This window comes from Dermacentor andersoni, chromosome 10, assembly GCF_023375885.2.
Source record: "Dermacentor andersoni chromosome 10, qqDerAnde1_hic_scaffold, whole genome shotgun sequence".
Classification (NCBI taxonomy): Eukaryota; Metazoa; Arthropoda; class Arachnida; order Ixodida; family Ixodidae; genus Dermacentor; species Dermacentor andersoni.
The window spans coordinates 9,452,421-9,467,791 of NC_092823.1; the positions used below are offsets into that span (position 1 = coordinate 9,452,421).

The 15,371-nt window shown below is 47.4% G+C and overlaps 1 protein-coding gene across 1 annotated transcript in view; it reads left to right on the plus strand.

The window, feature by feature from the left end:
• Positions 1–15,371, plus strand: part of LOC126519698 (dipeptidyl peptidase 1-like) — an 83,360-nt gene that overhangs the window by 64,914 nt on the left and 3,075 nt on the right. The window contains exons 5-7 of the mRNA XM_050169059.2: positions 350–468; positions 3,996–4,127; positions 15,069–15,240. Of these exons, the coding sequence (XP_050025016.1) occupies positions 350–468; positions 3,996–4,127; positions 15,069–15,240 (423 nt within the window). The remainder of the gene's footprint in view (positions 1–349; positions 469–3,995; positions 4,128–15,068; positions 15,241–15,371) is intronic.

Sequence of the window (15,371 nt, forward strand, 5' to 3'; positions counted from 1 at the left end):
CGCATTAACCGAGCACCGGCGTTATTTCAATAAATTTGTTCCCCTCTTTCTCCCTGTCTCAATTTCTTTGTTATCAACTTCAGAGCTTTTTCTTTTTTGAGTTCCAAGGCCTAATTCGTACTTTTGGTTTCTACAGTCAGTAAAATTGATCTTTCTCTTTCGAATGCGAAAAATTTCTTTCCAATGGGTGTGGCAGTTTTCTCACGAAATTATTTCTACGTTTTAAATGTATTATTTGAATAGGCGGAATTGTAGTTGATTGGCGTCGAGCTAAAACTTCCTGAGAATATAGTGCAGATCCTCTAGGGGACGTGACGAGCTCGCATAGGAGATAACGTCTTTGCTTCAGAACCCCGCCACCAGCACCAGCGACCGAGGAGCAGCGGAAGCTGGCCAGTGCCCTGCCGGAGGAGTTCGACTGGAGGAACGTCAGCGGTGTCAACTACGTGTCGCCGGTCCGCAATCAGGGTTCGTTCAAGCCAAGCACAGTGAATCGATAGCAGCGTTTTGTGACACTGCTGAAAAAACGGACGAAGGCCATAGAGACAGATGGGGACAGCGCGTCATTAGAGAGAAAGACAGGCCCCGACACCTTAGTACAGGACTTCGCCTGCAGGCTTCTTTAGCGGGCCGCCTATATGGACCGCAGGATAGCTTCGGACGTAATCTTTGTCGCGGTCGGCTAGTGGGTTTAGAGCGGAGGGTTGTGCAAGCACATGTAGGGGGTATAATGCAGGTAAAATTGAGGCGTGCGGGGACGAAATAATTAGGCGAGAGCATTGTGCAGCACCAGTGAAGCCAAGCGAGTCGGTCCAACACGTGATCGTAACGTCAGAGAGCGGAATAGTTTGTGGTCCCGCTCGGCATGCAGAGCTGCGGTATACGGCTGCCGAACAAGTGTGCATCGGTTAAAAACGACCCTGAACCAAACGTTCTCGTCCAGTTTAGCGCCTGTCCTGTATATGACCTTCCTTATATTGCGCGTCTCTTCTTTACGCCTTAGAAATATTTCTCAAGTAAGCACCATCTAGGTCCGCAGAAAGTTCTTCTAAGCAATACGCCCAGCCTCTACGTGTTGGGCCGACATTGCGACGGGAAAAGCAAAGGGCATGCGTGGCTTCATGGAGCGTTTGCTTGCCGAGGCTGTCTGCGTGACGCACTGCTCTGTCGTAGCTAGTTTATTTCCTTCTTCCGTGGATTGGAGTTGCGCTGCAGCGGTCTACTGTGAGGTTGCCAATCGGAAGGCGCACATGGATACAGGTAAGGACGCCAATGCCAACTCTCTGTTGGCGCTTCAAGCTATCAAATATCAGCGGCCTTCGTTCCGTTAAGGCTTCGGTCGTACTGATGGCGATTCGTGCGGATCTGATCACGCGATTCGAGGGGCCTCGTTTGTTGTCCGGCGAAGTAAGTTTCAAACAGAAGTTGGCATACGAAGCATCACGAAGCTCACTCGAGCCGTCTCCTCAATGATCGTATTGTCGATTTATTGTTAAGGCCATTTTAGTGTATTATATTTATAGAGCAATGCGATATATTATTAGTGTATTGGACAGTAAGCGTTTAAAACAGAGATCATGAATTCAGTGCAAAAGCTCGCTGCGGTTTTACTTTTTGTCAGCAGCCACTTCTACCTAAATATCGATGTTTTCACTCTAATGCTCGCCTCGAGACGCGTCTGCTATATGCGAAATTTTTTTAAAGGGCCCCTTTAATTCTGGTAATTAAAAGAACAAACGCGTGCTCGTCTCCGGGCTTTTCTGTGTTTTTCTTTCTTCGTACGCCGTGACATCAACAGCGTCACACACGAGATGTCATCGGGCTAAAAGCGTCCGCTTGTTCAACATTCGTTCTCTTATGACTACAGTATACGCTACCAATCGGTAGCACATACACTGAGTACGGACCTCTGGCACGCCCTCGCCCCTCCTCGCGCTCACCTCGCGTTTCGCGCTGCCTGTGCGGCGGCGGCGCGTTCGGAAAGTCACCGAGTCGAATTGAAAGCAAGCGAATCGAGGGGGTGACTCGACGGAGACTTGGTAGCGCGACGAGCTTCGCCGTCAATGAGTCCGGGCGGTGCCGGTTGAGGGCGCGCGCGTTCTCCTCGCGCCTGCGCGTGCAATGCGCAGGCGCGAGGAGGTATAGAACGCGCCAATTTTGAACGATCGATATTTATTTGTAAAAATCATAAAGTTAGAATGGAATCCATCGCGAAATTAGTAAAAAAATAACTGTCAGTCGGGTATGTGCCAATGTAACGCGGAAATTTATGGATGCGACTTCACGGCTAAAACTAGACACTGTGAGTCACCCATCCATTGCTATGTTAGTTAAAGAAATGTTCCTACCTTCCTCATATATATAAATTTCCAGACAATTGGCGTGATCCCTATGCGTGCCCTATATGCAATGTTTTGCGCAGATCTGTAGGGTACTTAAGTCTGATGTCTCCGAGTAATAAAACCTAGTTATTACAAAGCGCTCGTCCTTGTGCGTCTTTCTCTGTCCCCGTTTGCGTAGCGCCAAGTTTCACGATGTATAGTTTGGCGACGAGATAAGCGGGTGCAAAGCTTTATTTAAAGAGCGCTCGCGCGGCGTTTAAGCTAATGAAGTCTCCACCTGTCTACTAGAGAAGTGCGCGGTGAGGAAGGGATCGGTCGCATACGGTAAGGCAACCAAGTCGAGAGAGAAACTACAGCTCAGATGGATTCAGGGGCCCTTTAACGTCGTCACAAATTCTATAGCGAGATATATAATCAGGGCCGCAATTTTGTAATGGGGCCTTCCGTTCGGCTTTATGTCACCCTTATCACTCACCGTTCACGACTGTCTGATCCCGTTGATAACGCGGGCGGAATTGTCACGTTTACCACTGGCAAAGCGCGAAAGGGAATAGCATCGGCAAAAGCATCGACACAAAGTCACGGCCGAGGTTGTACGCCCTACACGCCCTGCTATCTTTATTTTCTGTGCACATGCACGAATAGTCGGTGGCCGCGAGATAGCATTTCTGCCGCCTGCGCAGTATATATTCTCAAGACAGCGACCTGATTGTGCAGGCTGTGCGAGACGTATAATGCTTGTCTTGTTGTGAGCCGTGACTGTACCTGACGAAAGATTATCGCTAGAAAGTATTACACATATACCGCATAGATTCTAAGCTGCCCAAGTAGCATTGTACGGGCAATCCATTGCTAAGCTTTCTTTGTGCTGACCACCAGCATCGGGCGTTAGTCGCGCGATCATTCGGGAGCATTATTTAGCGCCTGGTTATCCTGCCACTGTTGTAATGAAGGACGCTATAAAAATGCTCTTTACCGGCACAAACAACGCTTATTGAAAGTATAGCACTGTGTGTGCTTTGGTTTGGTTTTTCTTTACTGATGGTACGTACATGTGCGCGGGATTAGCCAAGAGTCCGATGTTATTAAAAGAAGATGTTTAGTCACAACAGCATGAAAATTGGGGAGTAATCCAAAAAGTAAAAAGGAAGTATAACGTACGAAGAATTTACGAAGAAAATCACCTTGAAAGAAGTTCCTCTACGGCTGAGCAATTTAGCCGTCAGTGTCGACGAGAGGATCTAGGCTCCCAGACAAAGAATATTCAGAGTGAAAACATTTATTCCGTGATATATTCGGGATACTTTTAAAATGTCTTTTCTTAATGATTAAAAGCGTCATCCGAATAAAGGAAAATTCGTCTCAGCATCCTCGCAGAATAGGCTGAGTATGCCAGACGAGCCCTGTGACGACAAACGTTTAAGGCACGTGTCCAACAATTTAGTTTGATTAAGTGTGTCTTCGTCGTGTTCATATTCTCAGTTCCCCTGTTTTTGTATATTTACAGTCAGATAGTCGCGTAATTCTGGCGTAGACGGAAGTTTCCATCTCCCACAAGCAAAGCGCCTTTCTTGTCATCGTCAATGTAAAAATTAACTGTCGCCAATCATTAGAGTCAGCCAAGTGTGTCACGTGATGTCTCTGCACCACTAGGGGGCTGCGGTAGCTGCTACGCATTCGCATCGATGGCCCTCCTGGAGTCCAGGCTGCGCATCGCCACCAACAACAAAGTGAAGCGTGTTTTCTCGCCGCAAGACGTCGTCTCCTGCTCGCCGTACTCGCAAGGTACGTACCGAAATTTTTGTTAACACCATAACTTCATAAAGGGTGTTTGCTTTTCTCCGTGCATCGTTAACACCGTTCCCTTAAAGAGGCCAGCTGCGGCGATTTTTCGAGTTGAACGGATCGGAATGAAATTTCATGAGTGCGTCCTTCTGCACGCTTCCCTCATTTCCCAAAATATAAGGCTTGGAAGTTGCGCAGATTTCTTAGAAATGGATTGCGTTTGTTCCCTCGAAACATCTGCCTTGCCTGGTCCTCATCTACTGGCCATACTGCGCTATGACGTAAAAGGAGGTATACGCAGAGCATGCTGGCAATAAATGGCCAACGACAAGGAGTGAGCTGAGGAGCAAGTGTTTGGCGTGAGAAGTTGCCGTCGCGAAAGGCTACGTTCTGTGTGGGCGGACATGGGAGGCAAGTGTTGTCGGCAGGAAATTCGGCCCTCGCCATTCGAACCGACGCCGATTGCGTTCAGCCGAGTTTAAGCTTATCGCGTCCGCCCAGTTCGTGCCTCTTCTGCTGGTGGTCCTGAGTGACTGAACTGAAGCTAATGTAACCATTAGGATAAAGAAAACTACTTCTGTGGTTCAGTTCTAGCCATACAGATTTGAAAGAAGTTATTCGCCATTTGGTTCAGGGCATACACAAAAACCTAGAAGCGACGACGCGCTGTCGCTGCGTCGCCGTTCTCGAAAGCGGCCAGTCGCCGGCGCTTCCGGAAATGAACGGCGACTGCTTACGTGTGTGTATTTTTCTGCGTTGTCATGCAGGCTCATTATTTAGCTTCCGAGGCCTCTCCCTGGTATGCTAATTTGGCAGCGAGCGGAGGCCCCTTCGATACAGCAGCGTTGTCAGCTGTCTCGTTCAGCTGCCAACGGTGTCAATGGTGCAGCGTCGGCGTTTCCCCGAGAAAACTGCGTGCTCTCTAAGCGGGCGATCGTACGCGCTGTGCCCTCTGTCTAGATTATATGGAACACGCCGATTCTGTGCGTGAAGAGAGTAGTGCGAAGAATAATGCGTAGGGCACAGCATGGCAACGCTCCCGTGGCACGGTTTTCCGCTCGTTGCTTTCTTAAAGGGAAGCTGAAAGGTTTTCCAGAAAAAATGAGTGAAGAGCAGTACGCCGTGGTTTTCAACCCTCTGAATTCGAATATCGCATCAAATTGAGTGAAAGAAAGCGCAAACATATTTTATTTCGACGAAAAGTGCAGCAGCAGACACGCCCAGCTCGCGCGCCTCGTTTCCGCCTGTGATTGGTCGGGCGCCTCGCGACGTCAAAAATGGTGTTCGTCCGGACCGACTGCTGCCGCTACACACGAAGCACGGTGCAAAGTAGTTTGGTGGCATTTCGCTGAGACGGTCGTGGAAATTTTCGAGATCTTGCGTTTCCCTGAGGAGTTCGGCGTTAAGTCCAAACTCTACGAGAGCGATATTGCGCACGACGGTGACGGGCGACGGGTTCGAGCGACAAAACGGGCCGTCGCTTGAACAAATCGCTCGGTGTTGTCGCTCGATCGCTCGTTTCTAGAAATCTAGAACTCGTCGCTCGTCGCCCGGAAATGCTATGAGCGACTAGCCAATTGTTCGAAGCCGAAACTGGATGTACATAACTCAAATACTGCTGTTTGTCGCACGGAACGAGCAAACTATTGAATTTTACACGTCCAAGAATAAGAACCTAGTGCAAGAGCTTCAGAAATATTTTATGCTCCTTCTTCAGTAAAATACATTAACTTAAATTGATAAAGCATTCGTCACGCTAGTTTCTGCGCGTATATTGCTGCCCTCATTCCGGGAAGTCGTCGCTCAAAGCCGTCGCTCGCGTGGAGTTCGGCTTGCACACGACGTGTGAACGCGACAGCCATCGCCTCGCTTGTAGCGCTGTCGCTGTCGCGTGCAAGATCACTTGTAAGGGGTTTATACTTGAACATACTACACGTACTATCGGCCAAAAAAGTAAACGGACCACGGCTTAGGTGGCCGGAGCGGCTGCGGGGCCACACCGGGGCGCTGCTATCGCGCTGCGCGCGCTGACGGCGAGAGTGCTCCGAGTGACGCCAGACTTCGCCCTCACTCTCTCGCGGGGCCTTACCACGCTTGATAAATTTCTAGTGCGCCGTTCGGTTACTCTGGTGCTGACGGTCGCGACGAAGGGGACCGTGCATCGCCAGTAATCCAGCACATGGCGCTGTCGCACAGCAACGGACGGCCGTCGGGTATTAAACCACGGCATTGAGAAGGAACGAAGGCCCGTTCCGTTTGTTGTTTTGCATATATTCACCTTATCCTTCATATTAGTGCATGTCACCCATGTCCACCGCTGCTCGATATTAGCCAACATAAGGCAAGTAGCCACAATGGCGGCTACGGTGATACGCGCTCTTTCACGCCGGTGTGATCAGTTGCAGGTGCCAAGCTTTACTGACGGCACGGCTTTTCTGTCGAGATTACTTTTCCGGCATTGTCTCGAGCAGTGCGTTCAATATTTATATCAGCGGCGCCTCTGAAATCTGCTTTAATTAGCTACTACAATGCGTAGGCCATTATGAAGCTTTACAAAAGTACGGCCACGAAGAGATAATTGGGACGACGAATCGGAAGAACTAGTCAGTCGTGAACGTTTATTTACGGAAGCATTCCATGGCTTGAAGGGGTCCTCAGTGCGACGAAAACTTGCCGCCGACCGCGATGACTTGGCTTAGTCGCCTTGACTTGGCTTAATCGCTTTGCTCTTAATTCTCGATTGAGCTTTTTTCACAATCACAAAGTTTTTGTTCACCGCCTGTGCTGCTTTCTCTCTATACATGGTTCTAGGCAATACTACGAAGCCGCCTATCTTATCTGCCTGTAAAAGGCAGAGATCATTATCCTTGAAGAAATTAACTAGAAAACGTAAAGGGTCTTTAGAGCAGTTCTGTTCAGTCCGCATGACACTCTTGGCATGGCAGTTCACTCCGTCCGAAAGACAGCGCTCCCGATCTTCTTGTGGGGCCTTCTTCGCCATAGCCCTGTTTAAGGACATCAGTTCGTGGGGTGGGACCAATGGCTCAAGTCCAAACTTAGGGCCTTTCTGAAGAACATTTGAAATGTTGGAAGGAATGGAGGCACGTCCCATAACTGTAAGATTTCCATTTACACGGTCCTGCGCTTTTGGTTTTGCCATGGCTCTAAGAATGAATTTCAAATTCCAATTCCACCATATCTCAGTCATACGGGCAGCTTCGCTATGGGCTATGGCGAAGAAGGCCCCACAAGAAGATAGGGAGCGCTGCCTTTTGGACGGAGTCAACTGCCTTGCCAAGAGTGTCACGCGGACTGAACAGAACTGCTCTAAAGACCCTTTACGTTTTCTAGTTAATTTCTTCAAGGATAATGATTTCTGCCTTTTGCAGGCAGATAAGATAGGTGGCTTCGTAGTATTGCCTAGAACCATGTATAGAGAGAAAGCAGCACAGGCGGTGAACAAAAACTTCGTGATTGTGAAAAAAGCTCAAACGAGGATTAAGAGCAAAGCGATTGACCTTTGTAAGCGCCTAGATCTGCATGGACTAGCTAAATATATAACTAAGAATGAGAGGGGGGCGTTAAATGTTTTCTTTTCCGTTAAAACGCATAAACCCGAAGCTCCCTTCCGCACCATTGTGAGTGAAGCTGGTACCTGGCAACATTGCGCGAGTAAGTTCCTTCAGAAATGTTTGAATAGCCTAGTAATAACTGATCCCTTTCTTACAAAAAGTTCAGGGGAAGTAGCCCCTTTTTTCGAAGAAAAGAATGACATAGATTATGCTTTTTCTGTTGATGTAGAAGACCTTTTTTATTCAGTGCCCTATCCAGACCTGTTTGCCTCTGTTAAAGATTGCATAGACGAGAGCGGCCCGGTGGCTTTCCAAAATGCCGCTGGTATCACTGTTGATAACTTTTTAGTCCTTTTAGAATTTTGTCTCCGAAGTACTTTTATCTTGTTTGACGAGCAACCTTACCTGCAGAAGAAAGGCATATGCATAGGCTCTTGCATAACCCCTATACTTTGCAATATCTTTTTATCATCTATCGATCGCTCTTTACACGATCGTTTTAACCACTTTATTATTGACAAAGTCCTTAAAGTGTTTCGTTACATGGACGACTTTTTAGTGGGTTTAAACAAGCAGTGCTCCGTTTCGAATGAGGCTACAGTGAGCAGTGTTTTAGATGATTTTAGAAACCGGGGGAAAGGGCTTTGTTTTACTTATGAGCTACCGCATAATGGATTGCTTCAGTTTTTAGATTTACAGTTAAAGTTTTCAGATGGGCACATTTGTTGGGCTTACTCCCCTCGTGCGCAAAAAGGGCTCTTGCCGTACAATTCGGCCCACTCAAACGTAGTGAAAAGAGGCATTGCCAACCTCTGCCTGGAGTCTTCGCTCCGGAAGTCGTGTGTCCATGAGATGCAAGCAACTTTTGACAACCAATTGGGCAGGCTCGTTGCAGCTGGCTTCCCTGAGTCGGTCTTGGTCCCTGTGGCAGAAACGCTTTTGAAGAAGTTGAAGGCTGGGGCAAGTAGGGTAGAGCCGAAGAAAAAAGAGTGGCCTATAGTGGTCCCATACATCCACAAAGTCACGCACAGCCTGAAAAAAGTGGCTAACCGGTATAATGTACCGGTGGTGTTCCCCGCTCCCCAAAGGCTTGCCCAGCTAAGTCATCGCATAACTTGCGAAACCCAAATGCCTGGCTGTCAGAAGAAACATGATCAGCGTTTCGTAAAGTGTGCCACAAACGTGGTATATGAAATTCCTCTGTCCTGCGGGAAATCCTACATTGGATAGACGGGGCGTTGTGTCAACGACCGACTTAGGGAACATGCAAAAGCTATAAAGAATAATGAAGGTGAGCGACTTGTGGATCACTGCAGGGCTTGCACCGATTGTTTAGCACGGTTCCGCGATGCGAGGATTTTGGGTAGAGGCAAGCATCAGACATCGTGTGAAACATTGGAAGCCTTCTACATCAAGAAAGCGGGTCCGAACTGTGTTAGTGATACGTCGGTTTTTCTTTACGATGCTCAGCTGAAGTTTCTATCACGCCTACTCCGATAAAACCTTGTACTCCATGTTGCCTTGTACGCATGCGCGGTGTTGTGGAGGGCTATATATATGTCGAGTGCTTTCACCCTCATTAAACAGTTGAAGTAGCACCCGTGGTGTCGTCGTCTTTCTTGTGTGTGTTGTATTTTGGCGCAAAATCTTTTCAGTAACCAAGATCACCAACTAGCCCAGCACTTAACTCTCCTAATACATTCCCTCGAACTAATCCAAAACACCGCAACTCGTTTTTTTTTTCTCGGAACTACAACCGCGCTGCGATCTTCAATGAAGTCAAATCTGGGTCATCAGCCACTGGAAACACGTCGAAGGATTTCTCGGCTTTCATTTTTTTCATAAGCTGCGTCACCGCCCTCATCTCAATCCGAAATTCCTGTCGCGACCACATTACTTATCTCACCGCACCGATCATAAGCATAAAGTTGGAATTGGCTCACGTAATACGAGATATTTTTTACACTCCTTTCTGCCACGTACGTCAAAAGATTGGAATGAGCTTCCCTCTGATATTGTTTCCATTAATAACAATAAAAATTTTCGAAAAGTACTAGCTGACACTGCATAATAGCAAGCGTTTGCGCTAACTACAGCTGTTATTTTTAATAATGTTACTTGTGTTATGCTGTGTTCTATTACTGTATTTATGAAACTTTCAGCTAACATTGTATCATTAGCAAATATTACGTATGAGCTACTAATGTATTTCATCCGTATTTCTGGTATAACCCCCCCTCTCTAATGTCGAAATCGCCTGAGGTTAAATATGTAAATGAATAAAGATTACGATCTGATTCGTGCCAGCCATTGTGGGGGATCACACTTTTCGGTCACGTGTGCGCCTCAGTGAGCGCGCACCCAGTGCCTCCCGTCGAATGGCGGCCTGAGTCATCGGGCTCAGCAGCGCAACGGCACGTAGCCGCTGAGCCACCACGGCGGGTGCAAAAACTTCACGAAGTACACTTTATTAGCCACCTATATAAAACTCTCGTGGACGTTTGCAAAACCCTCGTAAATATTGTAACGATTTCAAGGTACCGTACGTTCATGCTTCAGTTTTGTTCTCTTTATTTGTTCTAACGTGTTCCGTCGGCAGCGCTGAGATGCGTGTTCTTGATGCAAGGTTACGCATTGGTAACCTTTGTGCGTCTGTTTTTTGAAGCGCAGCAATTTTCGGCTATATTTTCTAAAACTTTCACGCCCTAAATTTAAAATTCGCTTCCTACAGTCACTGGAATGTCAGCCTTCTCTCAAATGCAACATATTTATTACAATTGGTTCAGCGGTTGTCTCCTAAAATGATTCCTGCATTTTACATATTTGAATAGGTGAAATAGGTTCACTCCGAGCTAAAACTTCCTCTCCGGGGTAGCCATGTTGCCCATGGGGCGACCCAGGACTCCTAAGGGCGTAAGCATTTTAGAATGTACGCAAACCGTTAACATTTTCTGTCGGCCATGAACGATCAATGTTTTACTTCTTACAAGAGGGAATAGGAAGGAATATGAAGATAGGTCTCTACCTCGCCTCACTGGAGAGGTTGGGAGCTCAATAATAAGAAAACGTTTGGCTTGCTACCTTGCATTCAAAAGGAGCAAAAGGGGAAGATGAAAGGCACCGCACATTTCACTTAGGCCGTCCCTCTCGTGGTGGCGGCTCAGCTATCTTCCTCTTCGGGGTAGCGATGCTGCACCGGGCTAAAAAGGCTTACCAGGTTGACTTCACAAAGTAAAATTCTTGCTATAGATATTTCTATTCCAGGCTGCATGCCACTGACATCGGTTAATGTTTATTTCCCCGGAAGCATTCTGAGTACTTGTGTTCTAGATTCAGTAATTACGTCCTGTAGAAAGGAATTCATTTTTGTTGGAGTCTTTAACTTCCATCATACTTCGTGGGATTTCAAGACCGATTCGAGTGGTAAACTTTTGTGGGACTGGGCTGCAAACAATAACTCACCATGCCTTGACGCAAGTACGCTCACACTTGTTTGCAGTCAGTCTCTTTCCGCGATAGATCGCGAGAACTGATTGGCCTATCTCCACGGGGGCTGCTATAAACTGGGTCACAAGCACTACCATCGTCCTATACTTCTTTAACTTGCATGCCCATTGACTCAAATTACTGCGCACTCAAACACTTTTCTTAATTTCAGCAAATTCCAAAAGATCTTACACATGGATTTATCTCATCACAAATGCGGTAATGAAAAATAAAAGGCCATAATTCTTCTGTTTTACATGACTCCGTTAAAAAGACTCAATTCAGTGTGCACTCAACTAAAAGTGGGTCTTTTATCCCTTGGTGGAATGCAGTGCACACGCGATTACAGAAAAAATACCCACCGTTGCAAAAACTTCTTCGTAACCAGTGTCCTAGCAATTCGAGAGACTATAAGTTCGCGGCAGCTACATTTCAAAGAACAGTTGCAAATGCAGCTTTGGTTGTAAGCACTTCGACTTTCTGTCAAAGGCCACCAACAGAAAAGCAATCGTTCGATTTCCGAGAAATGAAAAGGTCCTTGCGGCACAAATAAACGTTGACTCTGCGGAGAAAAAGGAGAAATAAACGTTTATTTTCGAAACAGTCGTCGTCATCATCATCAGCCTGGCTACGCCCACTGCAGGGCAAAGGCCTCTCCCATACTTCTCCAACTACCTCGGTCGTGTGCTAATTGTGGCCATGTCGTCCCTGCAAACTTCTTAATCTCATCTGCCCGCCTAACTTTCTGCCGCCCCCTGCTAGGCTTACTTTCCCTTGGAATCCAGCCCGTAACCCTTAATGACCATCGGTTATCTTCCCTCCTCATTACAGGGCCTGCCCTTGCCAATTTCCTTTTCTTGATTTCAACTAAGATGTCAATAAATCGCGCTTGTTTCCTCACCCAATCTGCTCTTTTCTTATCCGTTAACGTTACACCCATCATTCTTCTTTCCATAGCTCGTTGGGTCGTCCTCAATTTAAGTAGAACCCTTTCCGTAAGCCTCCAGGTTTCTGCCCCGTAGGTGAGTACTGGTACTGAGTACTGAAATAATCAGAAGAATAAGAATAGGCTGGCGTACGTTTGGCAGGCATTCTCAGATCATGAACAGCAGGTTGCCATTATCCCTCAAGAGAGAAGTTTATAACAGCTGTGTCTTACCGGTACTGTGAAAGCGTGTGCTCTAAATTCTTCTTTTCAACACTCCTTCTAAAGGCAACCGGCAGTATATCGACCAATCATTAGCAAATGTCTGAAAACGGACCTCAAGAAAAAAAGGCACAACGTTACCTCAATACTCGCGCAGTAGAATAGCGTCGAGGACCTCTGGCCACGTGTGCTGCTGCAGATTCTAAATTAAGGTACGTGCTCCAACGCCGCCAAGCAAATCAACTTGGACCACGAGGCTTTCTGCCACGAGGTCCCGAATACGTCGTATCCAGCGCCCGCCTCGGAGCGGCCGCCCTGCTTATGACGCGAACTCGCGACTTTCTGCCTGTTTTTGAGGGCACAAGTTCGCTCAATAAAACGCTAGTTTCGTCTTTCTCAGTTTGGCTGCTTTCTTCACAGTCACTACCACGTGACAATATATCTATCGCCCTCTCTCTCCCTCTCTCTCATGCCGTAGTCGCTGCAGTGGATTTATACTCAATTCGATAGTCGCGCGGCTTCGCTGGTCAAACTCGGCAGAGGCGTGCAAGGCGCTACTCGAATTTGTAGCTAAACTGTAGCGCAAGCAATGAATGACGCAAGATGAACAAGGTTACGGCGCGTGCATGCGCTACTGCCGATGACGATGTTGCGGGTTCGATGCCCTGCCGCGGCGTCCGCGTAAAACCCCAGAATTTCATCAGTAATATATCTTTTTGGGTGGAAAGACGAGACAAGGCGTTGAGTCGTCCTGTGTACGCTAAAGCTTATTACGAACGTACGCACCAAGAACACACGCGCGCGCGCACACACACACACACACACACACACACACACACACACACACACACACACACACACACACACACACATATATATATATATATATATATATATTGCCACGTGTACTTGTTTCTCTTTATCGGGCGACACGTTTCACCGCCTAACAAATGTTATCGCACAGCGCAGGACGCGCCTGCGTGTATCGGCAGTTTCTGGAAGGTTATCGACGCTTCCATCCGCTGTCGGTGACCGAACCTTGTGTAATCTGATCGCATGTGTGCGCGACGCGAATAATGTAGAACTTTGTGGAAGGCACGCGGGTCCCAGCGATTACTCTGGAACATTCGACGACGGATGCATTAAGCCGACGCGCTTGACCCGCAAATCAGATTTTCGACGATCACCGACTGTGTTCGCCTCTGTCGCCGTTCTTTGAGTGTAGCCTGTTTTTGAGGGCACAATTCGCCCACTAAAACGCTAGTTTCGTCTTTCTCAGCTTGGCTGCTTTCTTCACAGTCACTACCACGTGACAATATCTCTCTCTCTCTCTCTCTCTACATATATATATATATATATATATATATATATAAATCGAATAGCTTGCTGTCGGGAAGAAATGACTGGCTATGACGCGCGCTCACACATAGCGCTTGAATTTCCCGATCTCATGTAGCAAACAGGGGGCACAATTAAGGCTCTTTATTTATTCCGAAGTAAGAGTATATGGCAGCGGCGCAAACTGCATCAATCTGGCTGTAATAGTTGCCGTAGCTGCAAACTCAGCAGCTTTATATTTTATTTATTTACTTATATTATAATTGATTTAAAGATACCTACCAAGCCCAGTACATCGGAGCATTGCAGTTTATCTTTCTTCAAAGACTTTCTTTAAAAATCCCAATGCTCGAATGACGTCACTAAAGAGAACCGTCTGCCCAGGCCGACATCATTTGAAAGAAATGCGAAGTGATCAATTAACTAACCCAATTATATCAATTAAGTTGTCACTTACCAACATTGCGACACATGTGCAAATTGAAATGTCCAAGGTGAATCGCGATGGAAGTCCGAGTTTCTACATCTCGAAGTAACCGGTGTGAAATTATTCGTTGCGCACGCACGTGCATAATCCAGCCTCGGTGCTGTTACGGCGGCGGCGTAATCCTTGCCGCGCCACGCGACGAAGGCATCCAATCGCCAGTTGCGCCTATCGTCCCAATAAGCGCGGTGGGAACTTGAAATCGCGAAAGCGTGATTCGACCAAACAGCTTAACCGAGGAAGTTATTTTAGAGTGCCGAAATCACAAACCATCGCAGCAGAGGGCGACGAGGGCACTGTTGAACTTTTTAAGGGCAGCAGAATTGGCAAGCGGCTGTAGCCTGAACAGATGTTTATAGTGCTGCAAGTGCTACTGTACTGTGTGGTGACGGTATACGGTGACAGTATTTGATTCCGATTGCATGTCTGTGCTCTTTCTTTACCTCTACTCTGCTATCGCTCCCCCTCCCCTCTATCCCCGGCGTAGGGTTGCCAACCAGATCTACCCATCTGTTCAACCTCTCTTGTGTTTTACGCCACGCAGCTTCGCGCTGCTGCGTGCGTGTGATAAGCTAAAGTGACCGGATAATTTAATTTTGCTGTACGTGGCCGTTTTGAAACGCGCAAGCCCTTAGCTAGGCCTTCTATGGCGATTCCCTTCGACTTTCTATTTTAAAAACGTGCCGCAATGTTTGTAACTAAGAAATAAGTTGATGTGATTTCTTAATTTGCGAACAGATTCCTGCGGTTTGTTCTTGCAAGTGATGCCTGCCCGGGGGGATAATTTTTCTGTAGTGACGATATTCGAGTAAACTTCATAGGCATTTATTTAAAAAGAAAGTGTCTTTGAAATGAAAGACAAAAATGATAAAAGGAAGACTGTGTAAAAATAAGCAGAATGAGGCGAAACGCAGGCTGCAGCGGAGGCTTCCCGTACCTGATCGGTGGCAAGTACGCGCAGGACTACGGTGTCGTGGACGAAGAGTGCAACCGCTACACGGGGCGGGACGGGCCCTGCAAGACGAGGCCCAACTGCACCAGGCACTACGTGGCCAAGTACCGCTACTGCGGAGGCTACTACGGCGCGTGAGTATATCTGTGCTTCTGCCGCCAGCTCTTGCTCGCCTCGACCACTGGGCGGTTAATGAATGCTTCCGTCCGGTTGGAATATCGGCACTTCTTCTCGAAAGTGGACGCTTCCTGCGAGTCCTGCCGGG